The following is a 17,932-nucleotide window of genomic DNA, read 5'->3' as shown; positions in this document are numbered from 1 at the left end:
AAACGAAATGGCTTAATGCAAATTATGAATGTCAGGAAGGAAGTTTGACCATTGGTTATTAAAAGTTATTTCCCGAAATAAAAGATATGTATAGATGCTACTTTTTAAAGCAAAACACTTTGATTCGTTCATTTTAAATGCGATACCCTATGTAAACACACACACAAAATCAATTCCAGGTAAGATGAGGGATTTTAAATGATTTACCACTTACATCCCATTTGTATTTTCATCAGACACATTGTTTCAATTAAGAGAATTGTGGCTTCATCCTATGAAAGCTGCATCAGACCTCCTAATTTGTCATTCCATTCACTTATGTAGCCTAAGTCATACCTAATATGGAATCAGGAGAATTTAACACACATGGTTTGTTTGGGATTCTTTCAACTGTAGTTTTATAAAGTTTTAGTTCCATCAGGAATTTTTAGCCATTGTTAAGATATCATCACTAACTAGTCCATCTATAAAAGTCTTTGTAGAATAACAAAGAAAGTTTGTGATGAATTCCAGCCGCAAGGAAACATCCAAACATTCCTGCAGCTGGACTCCTGGTTAACCAGTTTATAAAAATGGTTATATGTAGGTGGGAAACAACCTCAAAAACAGTATTTCCAAAAGTCACTAAGTTTGGATTTACTTCCAGACATCTGATACTACTAGCATTCCCTCTCCCACAATGTTACAAAAGTTACATGTTTTAAATTGGGACAGCCAGCTGCAGGACATTAAGTTTGTTTCCAAAGTGTCCATTTTAATTCACAAAAGTATATTGAGCCATGATCCTCCCATTTGTTGTATTTAAACATCCATTCGGGTCAAGAAGTTTATTCTACAAACTCAGACAACACTGCACAGGATATAGAGTTAATCTTTGTTTTAGCTTTCATGCGAGGGTCCCAAAGCACTTTCAGGTGTTGTTTACTTCCTCTAATGAACAGAATTTCTAGACACTCGGTTACCACATTTTAGTGTGTGCACAGTAATGACGATAATGTCTGAAACAGCCCATGTTCTGTGGTAGAAATTAATTGCAGTTGTTTGTTTTTTTTTTTTTAAAGAAGGAAAGGAAAAAATAATCTATCACCAAGAAGAAAGACATCCTGATAATCACCAGTTTATCTCTGTAGATATTTGTAGTCTAAGATACCGTCATACTGGAGCCAATCTAACCTGATAGGTGTGGAATGAACCTGCAAGCCGAGAATACCAAGTTCCTGATTTCCTTTTATTTTTTGTTAACTTCTTGAATAATTTGGAACTTTGAGGATTTAGTTACTATAATTGTGGTTGATGAAAATGTTGTTTTTCTGTTTAGAGTAGAATACTCATATAGAAAAGCATACATAAGCATATTAGCTCAAATTTTCACAAACTTAACACCCTTGTAACCAATACCCAGAACATAAAACAGAATATTACCACCCTGGAAGCCACCCTCATGTTCCCTTCCAGTCATGTAAACCACACTGTCTCCATGAGGGTAACCATTTTTTTTTTTTCATTTTGAAAAGCATAGATTACGTAGGCTTGTTTTTGTAGTTTATATAAGTAGAATTATATACTACATACTCCTGTATCTGGCTTCTTTCACTCAATAATTCTGTTTATAAAATTTACCCATATTATTGTCTGTGGTTGTAGATTGTTCATTCATATTGTTATATATTACTCCACTGTGTGACTAGACCACAATTATTTAGCAATGCATTCTACTATTTATGGACATTTGAGTAGTTTCTAGGTTTTGATTATTATGACTTATGTTGCTATGAATATTTTAGTACACAGATTTTGGCATTTCTGTTAGGTATATACTTAGGGATGGAATTGTTAGGTGTCGTGGTATGTGTATGTTTAGCTTTGGTATTTACAACCAAATAGTTTCCCAAAGTGGTTGTACCTAACCCATTATTTTTGAATGCGAAAAATAAGAAAGCCAGACCGTTCCTCAACTTTAGATAATGACTGAGAAACTGATTAATGGGAGTATTTCAGGTACCTCAGAGGCATATACTTGAGAGTAAAGAATAGTCTTTCAGTTTCTCCCATGGGTATTTGAACTCAGAAAATAATTCTGATACCTAACGTTTAAGACATATACCAACTGAGTCTTGATCACCTCTGCCGTTCAACTTTGCCCCTACCAGAAGATTCAAGTTGAGTAGTCAAAGTATGGCCATTTACTTTTCAGAAGATATTGTCTGCAATTATAATCACAATTGACATTTAAAAAATTTTAATTACACTGTAGTTAACATATAGTGTTATTTTAGTTTCAGGTGTACAATATAGTGATTCAACACTCCCATACAGCTCCCAGTGCTCATCAAGATAAGTGTATTCTTAACCCCCTTCACCTTGTTCACCCATCCCCCCACTGACCTCCATCAGTGTGTTCTCTAGTTAAGAGTCTGTTTCTTGGTTTGTCTCTTTTTTTTCCTTTGCTCATTTGTTTCTTAAATTCCCACATATGAATGAAATCATATGGTATTTGTCTTTCTCTGGCTGGCTTATTTTGCTTAGCATTATACTCCTTAGATCCATCTATGTTGTTGCAAATGGCAAGATTTCAGTCTCTTTATGGCTGAATACTATTCTGTTGCATATATATACCGCATCTTTTTTTTAATGTTTTTTTATTATATAATGTTAGTGACCATACAGTACATCCCTGGTTTTTGATGTGAAGATCGATGATTCATTACTTGCGTGTAACACCCAGTGCGCCATGCAATACGTGCCCTCCTTACTACCCATCACCAGCCTGTCCCATTCCCCCACCCCCCTCCCCTCTGAAGCCCTAAGTTTGTTTCTCAGAGTCCATAGTCTTTCATGCTTCATTCCCCCTTCTGATTACCCCCCCTTTCGTTATCCCTTTCTTCTCCTACCGATCTTCCTAGTTCTTATGTTCCATAGACGAGAGAAACCATATGATAATTGTCTTTCTCTGCTTGACTTATTTCACTTAGCATTATCTCCTCCAGTGCCGTCCATGTTGCTGCAAATGTTGTGTTATCGTTCTTCCTGATAGCTGAGTAATATTCCATTGTATATATGGACCACATCTTCTTAATCCAGTCATCTGTTGAAGGGCATCTCAGCTCCTTCCACGATTTAGCTATTGTGGACATTGCTGCTATGAACATTGGGGTGCATATGGCCCTTCTATTCACTACGTCTGTATCTTTGGGGTAAATACCCAGTAGTGCAATAGCTGGGTCATACGGTAGCTCAATTTTTAACTTTTTAAGGGACCTCCACACTTCTCCAGAGTGGCTGTACCAACTTGCATTCCCACCAACAATGTAGGAGGGATCCCCTTTCTCCACATCCTCTCCAGCAATTGTTGTTTCTTGCCTTGTCAATTTTTGCCATTCTTCCTGCTGTAAGGTGGTATCTTAGTGTGGTTTTGATTTGAATTTCCCTGATGGCTAATGATTTTGAACATTTTTTCATGTGTCTGTTAGCCATTTGTATGTCATCACTGGAAAAATGTCTGTTCATATCTTCTGCCCATTTTATGATTTGTTTATTTGTTTCTCACGTATTGAGTTTGAGAAGTTCTTTGTAGATCTTGGATACCAGTCTTTTATCTGTAGTGTCATTTGCAAATATCTTCTCCCATTCCGTGGGCTGCCTCTTCGTTTTTTTGACTGTTTCCTTGGCTGTGCAGAAGCTTTTGATCTTGATGAAGTCCCACAAGTTCATTTTATCTTTTGTTTCTCTTGCCTTTGGAGATGTGTCATGAAAAAGGTTGCTTTGGCCGATGTCATAGAGGTTGCACCCTATGTTCTCCTCTAGGATTTTGATGGATTCCTGTCTCACATCGAGGTCTTTCATCCATTTGGAGTTTATCTTTGTGTATGGTGTGAGAGAGTGGTCAAGTTTCATTCTTTTGCATGTAGCTGTCCAATTTTCCCAGCACCATTTATTGAAGAGACTGTCTTTTTTCCACCGGATGTTTTTCCCTGCTTTATCAAAGATTAGTTGCCCAAAGAGCCGAGGGTCCATTTCTGGGTTCTCTATTCTGTTCCATTGGTCTATGTGTCTGTTTTTGTGCCAGTACCATGCTGTCTTTGTGATCACAGCTTTGTAGTACAGCTCGAAATCCGGCATTGTGATGCCCCCAGCTTTGTTTTTCCTTTTCAACAGTTTCTTGGAGATTCGGGGCCTTTTCTGTTTCCATACAAATTTAAGGACTATTTGTTCCAGTTCTTTAAAAAATGTCCTCGGTATTTTGATCGGGATAGCATTGAAAGTGTAGATTGCTCTGGGTAGCATGGACATTTTAACTATGTTAATTCTTCCGATCCACGAGCATGGAATATTTTTCCATCTTTTTATGTCTTCCTCAATGTCTTTCAAGAGTGATTTATAGTTTCTAGAATATAGGTCCTTTACGTCTCTGGTTAAGTTCATTCCAAGGTAACGTATGGTTTTTGGTGCTATTGTAAATGGGATGGATTCCCTAATTTCTCTTTCTTCAGTCTCATTATTTGTGTATAGAAATGCAACTGATTTCTGAGCATTGATTTTTGTATCCCGCCACATTACTGAATTGCTCTATAACTTCTAATAGTTTGGGAGTGGATTCTTTTGGGTTTTCCATATAGAATATCATGTCATCTGCGAAGAGAGACAGTTTGACTTCTTCTTTGCCGATTTGGATACCTTTTATCCCTTTTTGTTGTCTGATTGCTGTTGCAAGGACTTCTAGTACTATGTTGAATAATAGTGGCGAGAGTGGGCATCCTTGTCGTGTTCCTGATCTTAAGGGAAAGGCTTCCAGCTTTTCCCCATCGAGAATGATATTTGCTGTAGGCTTTTCATAGATGGTTTTTATTAGATTGAGGAATATACCCTCTATCCCTACACTCTGAAGGGTTTTAATCAGGAAAGGATGTTGTATTTTGTCAAATGCTTTTTCTGCATCTATTGAGAGAATCATATGATTTCTGAATTTTTCTTTCTGGATAAAATCTAAGACCCCGATCGATTTGCAAATGTTGAACTACCCTTGTATCCCAGGGATGAATGCCACTTGGTCATGATGGATAATCCTTTTAATGTACTGTTGGATTCTATTAGCCAGGATCTTGTTGAGAATTTTGGCGTCCATATTCATTAGGGAAATCGGTCTGTAATTCTCCTTTTTGATGGGGTCTTTGCCTGGTTTGGGGATCAAGGTAATATTGGCCTCATAGAATGAGTTTGGTAGCTTTCCTTCTGTTTCTATGTTTTGAAATAGCTTTAGGAGAATAGGTATTATTTCTTCTTTGAATGTTTGGTAGAATTCCCCAGGAAAACCGTCCGGTCCTGGAGTTTTGTTTTCTGGAAGGTTTTTAATCACTGTTTCAATCTCTTCATAATTAATTGGCCTGTTTAAAAATTCAGTTTCTTCCTGTTTCAGTCTTGGTAGTTTATATGTTTCCAGAAAGTCCTCCATCTTTTCCAGATTGCTTAATTTATTGGCATAAAAGCTGTTGATAAAAGTTTCTAATAATCCTTCCAATTTCATTGGCATTGGTTGTGACCTCTCCCTTTTCATTCATAATTTTATTAATTTGGGTCTTTACTCTTTTGGATAAGTCTTGCCAGTAGTCTGTCAATTTTATTAATTCTTTCAGCGAACCAGCTTCTAGTTCTGTTGATCTGCTCTACTGTACTCCTGGTTTCTAATTCATTGATTTCTGCTGTAATCTTGGTCAACTGCTTTCTCGTGCGTGGATTAGGCCTGTCCCTCTGTTGCTGTTCCAGCTTCTTGAGGTGAGAATATAAAAACTACATTTTAGATTTTTCTGTTCTTTTGAGTGAGGCTTGGATGGCTATGTATTTTCCCCTTAGGACTGCCTTTGCAGTATCCCATAGGTTTTGGACTGTTGTGTTTTCATTCTCGTTGGTCTCCATAAATTGTTTAAAATGATTTTTGATTTCCTGGTTTATCGAATCATTCTTTTTTTTTTTAAGATTTTATTTATTTATTTATTTATTTATTTATTTATTTATTTATTAACAGAGAGAGACAGCCAGCAAGAGAGGGAACACAAGCAGGGAGAGTGGGAGAGGAAGAAGCAGGCTCCCAGCAGAGGAGCCTGATGTGGGACTTGATCCCAGAACACCAGGATCACGCCCTGAGCTGAAGGCAGACGCTTAACGACTGCACCACCCAGGCGCCCCTATCAGCAGGATGGTTCTTAGTCTCCAAGTGTTTGAGTTTCTTCCAAATTTTTCCTTGTGGTTGAGTTCCAATTTCAGAGTGTTGTGGTGTGAGAATATGCAGGGAATAATTTCAGTTTTTTGGTATCAGTTGAGACCTGTTTTGTGACCCAGAACATGATCTATTCTTGAGAATGTTCCATGGGCATTAGAATAGAATGAGTATTCTTTGGTTCTGGGGTGTAGTGTTCTATATATATCTATGAGGTCCAACTCGTCGAGTATGGCATTCAAAGCTCTTGTTTCTATGTTGGTTTTCTGCTCCGGTGCTCTGTCTATTGCTGATAGTGGAGTGTTGAGGTCCCTTACTATTAACGTATTTTTATCTATATGTCTCTTTATTGTGGTTAAGAGTTGGCTTGTGTATCTTGCTGCTCCCCTGTTGGGGGCATATATATTTATAATTGTCATATCCACTTGTTGGATACATCCTTTAAGAATAATATAGTGCCCTTCTGTGTCTCTAACTATAGTCTTTAGTTTAAAATCCAATCTGTCTGATAGGAGAATTACTACCCCAGCTTTCTTTTGAGGTCCATTGGCGTGTAAGATGGTATTCCATCCCTTTACTTTCAGTCTGGTTGTATCTTTAGGTTCAAAATGAGTCTCTTGTAGACAGCAAATGGATGGGTCATGTCTTTTTATCCAATCTGCAACCCTGTGGCATTTTATGGGAGCATTTAGGCCATTTACGTTGAGACTGATTATTGAGAGATATGATTTTAATGATGCCATGTTGCCAGTAAAGTCTTTGTTTCTATAGACTGTGACTTTCTGTTCTGTATCACTCTTGGGGCCTTTTTACTTTTATAGAACCCCCCCTTAATATCTCCTGTAGGGCTGGTTTCGTGGTTACGAAATTGGTCAATGACTGGCGATTCTGGAAGGTCTTTATTTCTCCATCCATTCTGAATGACAGTCTTGCTGGATAAAGGATCCTTGGCTGCATGTTTTTCTCTGAAAGAGCTTTAAAAATGCCCCCCCCCCAACCCTTTCTCTCATTCCAGGTCTGTGTAGACAGGTCTGACGTAATTCTGATACCTTTGCCTTGGTATGTGAGAAATTTCTTTGCCCTGGCCGCTTTCAATACTGTGTCCTTGGATCTAATATATGCGAATTGCACCATGATGTGGCGTGGCGTAGGTTTGTCGTGGTTGAGCTTGGGAGGGGTCCTCTCTGCCTCTTGGACACGAATGCTTGTTTCCTTTGCTAGATTAGGGAAGTTTTCAGCTACAATTTGTTCAAATATGTCTTCTAGACCTCTGTTATTCTCCACCCCCTCGGGGATGCGGATGATTCTGACATTGGAGCGTTTCATTGAGTCAGTAATCTCCCATAACCTACATTCCTGAGAATGGATTTTTTTGAGTCCAGATTCTATTTTAGCTTTTTCTTCTACTAACCCATCCTCCAATTCGCTGATACGTTCTTCTGCCTCATTCACCCTGGCCATCAGAGCCTCTAGTTTTGACTGCATTTGGCTCATAGAATTTTTAATTTCTGCCAGATTCGCTCTCATTTCCGCCCTTAGAGATTCTATATTCTCATTAACATTTTCGTTAATACTTTTTTCAAGTCTAGACATCATCTTGACCATTGTTACTCTGAATTCCATTTCTGATAATTTGGTTATATCCATATCCATTAGTTCTGTGGTAGAGGCCACAGACTCGTTGTCTTTTCTTTGCTGGGGGGGATTTCTCCTTCTCATCATTCTGATGAGGAGAGGTTGCGGGGTTGTCCAGAGCCCAGATTATTGACCGGGACCCAGGTAGTGCACACTTGTTTTATAGGGATCTTAGGGATGTGGGCTTCTTGGTTTTTCAGCCTGCCTTCTGGGGGAGGGGCCTGTCACGTCGATACTCAGGCAACCCTGTCTCCGTGTCTCCTGGGAGGGAGGATGGGGATGCGCACACTGTGAGCTGGTCTTTCCAGGTTTTCTCTGGCGGCTTTCCCTGGCGGTCTGCTGTGCCTCTTCTGAGAGTCAGAGCAGCAGCGGCCGAATCTCAGCCTCTGTCTCAGAACAGAGGGATTGCGGACCGTTCTCCACTGATGTTCTGGCCACTTTAATTCTGTTTCTGTTGGTGCTGCTCAACCCTGCAGCGTCCCGGGATGTGCGCCCCACACCCGGCGTCCCAGCCCTCACTTCCAGGGCCAGCGCGTCTCTGTCCTTTGTGTTTCTAACACCGCCAGCCGTCCCCACACTCCCGGAACTCCCGGTCTCAGTCTGGTTCCAGTGAGCGCACCAGAGCTCCGTTTCAGTCTGGTGGCACACGTCCGCGGCTCACGGTCTCAGTCCGCTCTCTCGCGGGTCCGGTCCACAAGTCCGCCCACTCCTCCGTGCAGGTGGCTACAGCTTCCCGGCGCCCGAACGCGGCGGCTCCCTCCCCCTTCTGTTTATCTTCCCATATCTGTGCGAGGTTTCACAGTTTCCCGCTTTGTACCTCAATACTCATCGCTGGAGATGTTCATTTGTACAGATCCAGATGTATCTTCCTGCGTCTCAGGCTGAATCTGTGGATGTTCAGGATGGTCTGGTATCTATCCAACTCGACTCAGGGGACCAGCTGAAAAAAATGAAAACATTCTCCGCCATCTTAACTTGATCTATACCGCATCTTCTTCATCCATTCATCTTATTGATAGACACTTTGGCTGCTTCCATAGCTTGGCTATTGTAAATAACGTTGCAGTAAACATAGGAGTGTATATATCCTTAGAATTCATGGTTTTTGTATTCTTTGGGTAAATACCCAGTTGTGTGATTAGTGGATTGTAGGGTAGTTCTATTTTTTAATTTTTTGAGGAACCTCCATACTGTCTTCCACAGTGGCTGCACCATTTGCACTCCCACCAACAGCACAGAAGGGTTCCTGTTTCTCCACCAACACTTGTTTCTTGAGCTTTTGATTTTAGCCATTCTGACAGGTGTGAGGTGATATCTCATAGTAGTTTTGATTTGCATTTCCCTGATGATGAGTGATGTTGAGCATCTTTTCATGTGTCTTTTGGCTTTATGGATGTCTTCTTTGGAGAAATTTGTGTTCATGTCTTGTGCCCATTTTTTAATTGGATTATTTGTTTTTTGTGTGTTGGGTTCTGTCATTCTTTATATATTTTGGATACTAACCCTTTATTGGATATGTCATTTGCAGATATCTTCTCCCGTTGGTTGTCTTTTAGTTCTCTTAGTTACTTCCTTTGCTGTGCAGAAGCTTTTTTTTTTTTCCGATGTGTTCCCAATAGTTTATTTTTGCTTTTATTTTCCTTGCCTCAGGAGACATATCTGGAAAGAGATTGCTAAAGCTGATATCAGAGAAATTACTGCCTGTGCTCTCTTCTAGGATTTTTTTGTTTTCAGATCTCACATTTTAGATCCTTAATCCATTTTGAGCTTAGTTTTGTATATGGTATAAGCAAGTGGTCCAGTTTCATTCTTTTGCATGTTGCTGTCCAATTTTCCCAAAACCGTTTGTAGAAGAGACTTTTTCCCATTGCATATTCTTGCCTCCTTTGTTGAAGATTAATGTTGAAGACCATATCGTTGTGGGTTTATTTCTGGATTTTCTATGCTGTCCCATTGATCTATGTGTCTGTTTTTGTGCCAGCAACATGCTGTCTTGAATCACTACAGCTTTGTAATATAACTTGAAGTCTGGAATTGTGATGCCTCCAGCTTTGCTTTTTCAAGATTGCTGTGGCTATTCAGGGCCTTATGTGGTTCCATACAAATTTTAGGATTGTTTGTTCTAGCTCTGTGAAAAATGCCATTGGTATTTTGATAGGGATTGCATTAAATGTTTATATTGTTTTGAGTAATATAGACATTTTAACCATATTTGTTCTTCTGATCCATGAGGTTGGAATTGGAATGTCTTTACATTTCTTTGTGTCATCTTCAATTTCTTTTATCACTGTTTTATAGTTTTTGGAGTACAAGTCTTTCCTGTCTGTTTAGGTTTATTCCTAGGTATCTTACAGTTTTTGGTATAGTTATAAATGGGAACATTTTCTTACTCTGTTTTTTAACTGCTTCATTATTAGTGTATGGAAATGCAGTGGATTTCTGTACATTGATTTTGTATCCTTCAGTATTCCTGAATTCATTTATCAGTTTTAGTGGTTTTTTTTGGTGGAGTCTTTTGGGTTTTCTATATCATGTCATCTGCAAATAGTGAAAATTTTACTTCTTTCTTACCATTTTGGATGCCTTTACTCCTTTCTGTTGTCTGATTGCTGTGGCTACACCTCTAGTACTATGTTGAATAAAAGTCATGAGAGTGAACATCCTTGTTGCTGACATGAACATGTCTTGTTCCTGACCTTAGGGTAAAAGCTCTCAGTTTTGGGGGGCAAGCAAATTTTATGAAAGAAGGCAGTGGTCACTAATGTGAATTATTGCCAGTAAGGTCAATTAGAATATAAAACTGGGAAACATTTGGTAATTAATAATCATTGAATTATAACCCATTGTATAAAGTAAATACCCATGAGTCTATACTGTTATAAACAGATGACTGAATAAATAAATAGGGGAGAAGAAACAGTGCAGAGGAATTCCAAATAATTTATGTAGATACTCATTCTTCAAGGAGGGAAGCAAAAATCACCTTTTACATGTGTGCTGCTCACAGTGAGTGACTTCTTTCCAAAAAGTGTGTTATGGAAAGGTTGGGGAATGGGAGAGGGGAATAACTTTACGGTGGAGAAATCTGAGAATCACTACCTCAGGCAGGTGATTCCGATCAATATCAACAGTCATAAATCATGTTGCTAATTTGAATTCTTGATATGATACTATGAAAATGGCTTCTTACCTCTGTAGTCTTCCCACCAAAATCCATTGCGCCAGTCTGACCATGAGAAAAACATCAGACAAATTCCAATAGAAAGCATTCTACAGATTACCTGACCAGGACTCCTCAAAACTGTAAGGTCATCAAAAACAAAGAAAGTCTGAGAAACTCACAGGCCTGAGGTGTCATAATAATTCAATATAGTGTAGTACACTGGGTGTGCTCCTGGAACAGAAGACGTGGATGAAAGACCTCAATGTGAGACAGGAATCCATCAAAATCCTAGAGGAGAACATAGGCTGCAACCTCTTTGACATCGGCCACAGCAACTTTTTTCATGACACATCTCCAAAGGCAAGAGAAACAAAAGATAAAATGAACTTGTGGAACTTCATCAAGATAAAAAGCTTCTGCACAGCCAAGTAAACAGTCAAAAAAACTAAGAGGCAGCCCACGGAATGGGAGAATATATTTGCAAATGACACTACAGATAAAAGATTAGTATCCAAGATCTACAAAGAACTTCTCAAACTCAATATATGAGAAACAAATAATCAAATCAAAAAATGGGCAGAACATCAGGGAAATTCAAATCAAAACCACACTGAGATACCACCTTACACCAGTTAGAATGGCAAAAATAGACAAGGCAAGAAACAACAATTGTTGGAGAAGATGTGGAGAAAGGGGATCCCTCCTACATTGTTGGTGGGAATGCAAGTTGGTACAGCCACTCTGGAAAACAGTGTGGAGGTCCCTTAAAAAGTTAAAAATTGAGCTACCCTATGACCCAGCCATTGCACTACTGGGTGTTTACCCCAAAGATACAGACGTAGTGAAGAGAAGGGCCATATGCACCCCAGTGTTCATAGCAGCATTGTCCACAATAGCTAAATCGTGGAAGGAGCCGAGATGCCCTTCAACAGATGACTGGATTAAGAAGATGTGGTCCATATATACAATGGAATATTACTCAGCTATCAGAAAAAACGAATTCTCAACATTTGCTGCAACATGGACGGCACTGGAGGAGATAATGCTAAGTGAAATAAGTCAAGCAGAGAAAGACAATTATCATATGATTTCTCTCATCTGTGGAATATAAGAACTAGGATGATCGGTAGGGGAAGAAAGGGATAAAGGGGGGGGTAATCAGAGGGGGGAATGAAACATGAGAGACTATGGACTATGAGAAAGAAACTGAGGGCCTCAGAGGGGAGGGGGTGGGGGAATGGGATAGACCGGTGATGGGTAGTAAGGAGGGCACGTATTGCATGGTGCACTGGGTGTTATACGCAACTAATGAATCATCGAACTTTACATCAGAAACCGGGGATGTACTGTATGGTGACTAACATAATATAATAAAAAATCATTAAAAAAAAAAGGCAGAAGATATGAACAGACACTTTTCTAATGAAGACATACAAATGGCTAACAGACACATGAAAAAATGTTCAAAATCATTAACCATCAGGAAAATTCAAATCAAAACCACATTGAGATACCTTTTCTTCATCCCTTTCTTCTCCTACCGATCTTCCTACTTCTTATGTTCCATAAATGAGTGAAACCATATGATAATTGTCTTTCTCTGCTTAACTTATTTCGCTCAGCATTATCTCCTCCAGTGCTGTCCATGTTGCAGCAAATGTTGAGAAATCGTTCTTTCTGATGGCTGAGTAATATTCCATTGTATATATGGACCACATCTTCTTAATCCAGTCATCTGTTGAAGGGCATCTCAGCTCCGTCCACGATTTAGCTATTGTGGACAATGCTTAAAACAGCAGTTTTTAAATTTGTGTTCTGAAGATCCTCCTAGGATCTTAGCCCCTTTCTGCGGCTCAGCCAGATTTAAAATATTTTCATAATACTACTAAGGCATTATTTATCTTTTCCATTCTCATTCTTTCAGGAGCATCTGTGAGTTTTTCCAGAGACTCTACACAACAGATTAAATGCAGAGCAGATAGGAGAATCCAAATGTCTTTTATTAAACCAGGCTTTAATGAGATTTGAAAATATGTAAACCATTGCCACTCTTCTCACTTAAATTTTTTTTGTTTCAGGAAATAGTTACTTTCTACTGGGGAAAAAAAAAAAAGTTAGGCGCGCCCAGGTGGCGTTGGACTCTTGATTTCAGCTTAGGTCATGATCTCAGGGTGGTGAGATTGATCCCCACATTGGGCTCTGCACTCAGGGGAGTCTCCTGTCCCTCACCCTCTCCCCGCCCCCTGCTTGTCCACACACAATGCGCTTTCTCTCTCTTTCTAAAATAAGTAATCTTTTTTAAAAATATGTTAACATGCAATAGGTTTCTCATTGTCATTTTTAAGTGAAATTGATTCTTTTGCTTGTTGCTGTCTAGTTTTCCCAACACCATTTGTTGAAGTGATTGTGTTTTTCCCATTGCATATTCTTGCCTCCTTTGTTGAAGATTAATTGACCATATAGTTGTGAGTTTATTTCTGGATTTTCTATTCTGTTCCATTGATCTATGTGTCTGTTTTTGTGCAAGCACCATACTGTCTTGAATCACACAGCTTTGTAATATAACTTGAAGTCTGGAATTGTGATGCCTCCAGCTTTTCTTTTCCAAGGTTGCTTAGGCTATTTAGGGTCTTGTGTGGTTCCGTACAAATTTTAGGATTGTTTGTTCTAGCTCTGTGAAAAATGCTCTTGGTGGTTTGATAGGGATTGTATTGATAGCAATCTGTAGATTGCTTTGGATACTATAGACATTTTAACAACATTTGTTCTTCCAATCCATGAGCATGGAATGTTTTATAGTTTTCAGAGTACAGGTCTTTCACCTCTCTGGTTAGGTTTATTCATACATATCTTATGGTTTTTTGGTGCAATTGTAGATGGGATTGATTCTTTAATTTCTCTTTCTGCTGCTTCATTATTAGTATTTTTTACATTTTTCTGTTTTAATTTCTAATGTAATAACTATCAAGAGATAAAATCCACATAAACAAAAGCTCATTGGTGTCCTCATTGATTTTTAAGAGTGTAAAATATCGGCACTCCTGGGTGGCTCAGTTGGTTAAGCATCTGCCTTCTGCTCAGGTCATGATCCCAGGGTCCTGGGATTGAGTCCCACATATTGGGCTCCCTGCTCCTCGGGGAGTCTACCCCTCCCCCTACTTGTGCTCTCTCTCTTTCTCTCTGTCAAATAAATAAAAATCTTTTTAAAAAAGAGTGTAAAAGATCCCAAGACCCAAAAAGATTGAGAATCACTCTAATGAAATAATACATGTATATTATGTTATGATTATGAAGACTTGCAAATGGGAAAGTAATTCTGGTGATAATGAAAAGTAGAATTTGAAATGGTATAATCACTGATCGCAACTATAGAAAATTATAAATTAATCAGTTATAGTCTGGCAATAGCACTCATGTGTGCATTTGATCTGAGATTAGAAAGGAGTATAGAAAAATGAATGCATTTGATTTGGTAGGTGGCTGGGATGGGAGGTTTGTGTATTTCTGTCACTTTTGTAATAACATACAGTAAAAGCATTTTAATGCATTGTTCCACTATTATACAAGTTATTGGAATTATTCATGCTAAAATTGAGAGTAGTTGGAGTTCTTCTGTCACTTTATTTGTCTTTAGAATAATTATCTAGAAAGTTTTAAGGGTATATTTATTTTTTTAACTATATTTACTAGGATAATTAAATTGGTTGTATTCCACAAATGTAGTCCAACAGCTATAAGGAATTATATCTAAAAACCAGAAGAAATCCAGCTAAAGTTAGCAAATAGTTGCCTGAATCTGTTCACAAAGTAGATGGTCAACGTTAAAGATACATTAAGACTTGATTTTTTTTTTTTTTTTTACAAAGTTCTGTTAAAAACATGATTTGTTTTGGTTCTCTTTTTAGGAAATGACTATACCATGGTGCTTAAGGAGAGCAGAACTTGTGTTTAAGTGTGTCAAAGGTGAGCATAACCTTGTATTTTAACAACAGGACCTGTATTTCTTAGTCCCAACTATTGAAAGTAGAGCAACCAGGAGACTATGAACATTACCTCTGTCCTCTGGTGACTCAGTTAAAAGTGGTTTAACAAGGCAAATATTTTTTACTTATCTGTTTCCAGTCATAAAATAAACAAATCATCTCTGGCCCTCTTTAAATACAAAGATATTTGGATGGTATTTATATTTTGCTCTGATTATAGCTTGCTGTCTATTGCCTTTTTATTTTCTTAAAAAGAAAAAAATAGAACCACATCTTCAATTATCCTTTAATAACCTGCTTTAGCTTTATTATATAGAGACTAAATAGGACTTGAGAAATCATGAATAAAAATGCATTGACAAAATTATGTTAAACCTCTCTGGCACGGGGAATTAAGGATTGCAAAAGTTTATCTGTTCTTTGGGCCTAGCCTCTCCCACACACAAGTGGCTACCTAAAAAAGCAAGACATGAAACCCCACAGTGAAAATTCAGTTTATCTTCATAAGGGACTGGTAGGTTTGAAACCAGAACTCATAATTCAGCAAAGTCTATTGTTCTGTTTTAGGTTTCATGATGGAAATGGCCTCATGGGATGGAGGAATTTCCAGGACAGTGCAGTTTCTGGTACCACAGGTGTGTTATCTGAATAGGTCTTTCCCCAGTTTACTCTCTGCTATAATATTGCTCCCAGATACAGCTAGGCACCCTGTCCGAAACTCGATATAACATAATAAATTGCTAACAGCTTTCTATTTATTAAGGGGAGAAGTGTTTGGGTGCCATAGAGGCATATAGTTTATTGTCAAAGATGTCAGCATCTGCCACTCAAAGGATCTTTTATTTAACCCCAAAACCAAATTTGACTCATCTTTTGCTTTTTTCCCACATTTATGTTCTATAGATCTTGAAGAATTCATGTAAAAGTGCATTAGCAGGAAAGGATTCTGTATTCTATGTAGAGCTTAGCAAAAATCAGTGGTACTTTAGTTACTTATTACACTAATTATCTAGGGATTTTTCTGGTAATCATACTTACTATTTGACAGAAACAACATAGGTTCTCAGAAGAAAAACACTCCCTGCCCATAACCATGCAGTTAACTCAGTCATGAAAGAGAATTTTCATATACTGCTCTCCCTATCTAGGACTAGTTCCGTATTTTAAATTACTTGAAAAATTTAAAAATCAGTGATGATTTAACAGGTGTGAACTTTTTTTTTTTTTACTTCTTACAGAGTATTTCTGAAGAAATGTTTTATCAACTTAGTAACATGCTCCCCCAGATCTTCCGAGTATCATCAACACTTACTCTGACATCCAAGCACTAAACCCTTAGAGACTGACACGTTGGCAGAAGACGACTGTTAAACTTTCCAGGAACTTGAGCTGTGCTGGGATTTTGTCAAGCAAAAGACGCCCAGAAAGAGAACTTGTAATCCAAGCCACAAATCAAATCATGATGTATGTCTGTGAAACCTTCCAAAAATTCATATACCATAAAGTCTAGTGATCAGCCTTTTACTTATACATTTATTCTTAAAATTTCTTTATGAAAAAATCTTTTTTTCTACTGTTATGCCCTGTCTGTGAATATGAGTAGTTAAAACGTCCTCTATATCATACCTGGACACTTGATATAGGAGATTGTTAATTGCATTTTTGTGGAGACATTTGACTTTTCCAAAAGGTTTGAATCATATCGAGTGTAAGACTAAATTAACCATAAAAATAAAATCTTTCCTTTACCTTATTTGCCAAGCAAAAATTAAAAGGCACTGAGATATACCTTGAAAGTATGGATTTCTTGTGAAAATCATTGTAGAAACACAAGCATATGAGACAGACATGCTTATTCTTTTAAATTCTCCTGTTTCAAAAGCTTTTTCTAAGGTTTTATAATTCAGGAAAAAAATCAGGAAAGGACTTTGAATTTTTTACCTCTGTCTCATCCTCTCTATATGACCTTGCCCTTGTCTATTAACAACATTTCATGGGCTGGGAAAATAGTATGCTCATTTGCAAGCCCAATGGAAAGTTAGTCCAAACCAGCACCTGGCAGGATTTTAGTGCTCGTTAACATTATGACAGTCAGGCAACAAAGATCATTTTTATTTCTCCAATCTGCTTCCTGCATTCTCAACTTCCTTAACCATTCTACTTCCTGCATTCCACTGCTGTTAACTGTCTCCATTTCTTTCTCTGCTCTGTTTCCTTTCCTTTTTCATCATCTTTCCTACTTTCTCAGATGATGAATATCACTTATTTCTCCCATCTGTAACACATTTGCTATGAGTAGTGACTACATTACACAAAGACATTTACAAAAGCAATAGTTTCCTCATATCCAAGTTGTGTGGATGTTGTAACTGACCAATGAAACGAAATGTAGGACATCTGACATCATGAAGAGGTGTTAATGGCCTATTCCAAGAAACAGAAAGCACTCTTGTTAGTATACCTAAATATCTAAATGTAGTAACTTATAGACACTCTTTTGACACACAAAATGCTTTCCCATAATACAGAATGTGTCTTGATTTTCTATGTCTTGATGCAAGAAAATGACTGTCCAAGTAACAACACTAAGGAGAACATGCTCTCCAGACTGTGTCCATTACGCACTAATACCTTCCACATGCTTTCCAGAGAGCCTGGTGATCCCACCAAGAAGAAGGTAAGTGTATTCTGCTCTCACAGTGAGAAATTGTCTTCCAGCCATCGCTGTTATCCTTGAGACTGATTCTAATGCAAAGCAGAGTAGACAGGGATGAAAATACTGTTAGGGCAGTATCAAAGACTACTTTAGATCATAATATGAAAGGTCAAGTTGGAGGTGGGTGTAGTTGGATCAACATAAGGCGTTCAAGAAGAGAAACTGAGAATCTTTCCATAGAGGTCCTGTAGCTAAGTGGACAGGTAACAGCTAGGGGCATAGCC

General features: G+C 38.2%; 1 protein-coding gene across 4 annotated transcripts in view; it reads left to right on the top strand.

Moving 5' to 3' along the window:
* Positions 1-16,780, top strand: part of FERRY3 (FERRY endosomal RAB5 effector complex subunit 3) — a 52,899-nt gene extending 36,119 nt beyond the window's left edge. For all 4 annotated transcript variants that reach the window (XM_045781174.2, XM_045781175.2, XM_045781176.2 and 1 more), the window contains 3 exons: positions 14,915-14,972; positions 15,560-15,627; positions 16,231-16,780. In XM_045781174.2, the coding sequence (XP_045637130.1) occupies positions 14,915-14,972; positions 15,560-15,627; positions 16,231-16,323 (219 nt within the window). In that variant the 3' untranslated portion in view covers positions 16,324-16,780. The remainder of the gene's footprint in view (positions 1-14,914; positions 14,973-15,559; positions 15,628-16,230) is intronic.
* Positions 16,781-17,932: the final 1,152 nt, after the last annotated feature.

The sequence above is a fragment of the Ursus americanus genome, chromosome 25, assembly GCF_024610735.1.
Source record: "Ursus americanus isolate L20-20 chromosome 25, mUrsAme1.1.p, whole genome shotgun sequence".
NCBI classification, from domain to species: domain Eukaryota; kingdom Metazoa; phylum Chordata; class Mammalia; order Carnivora; family Ursidae; genus Ursus; species Ursus americanus.
This window is presented reverse-complemented; position numbering and strand designations above follow the sequence as displayed.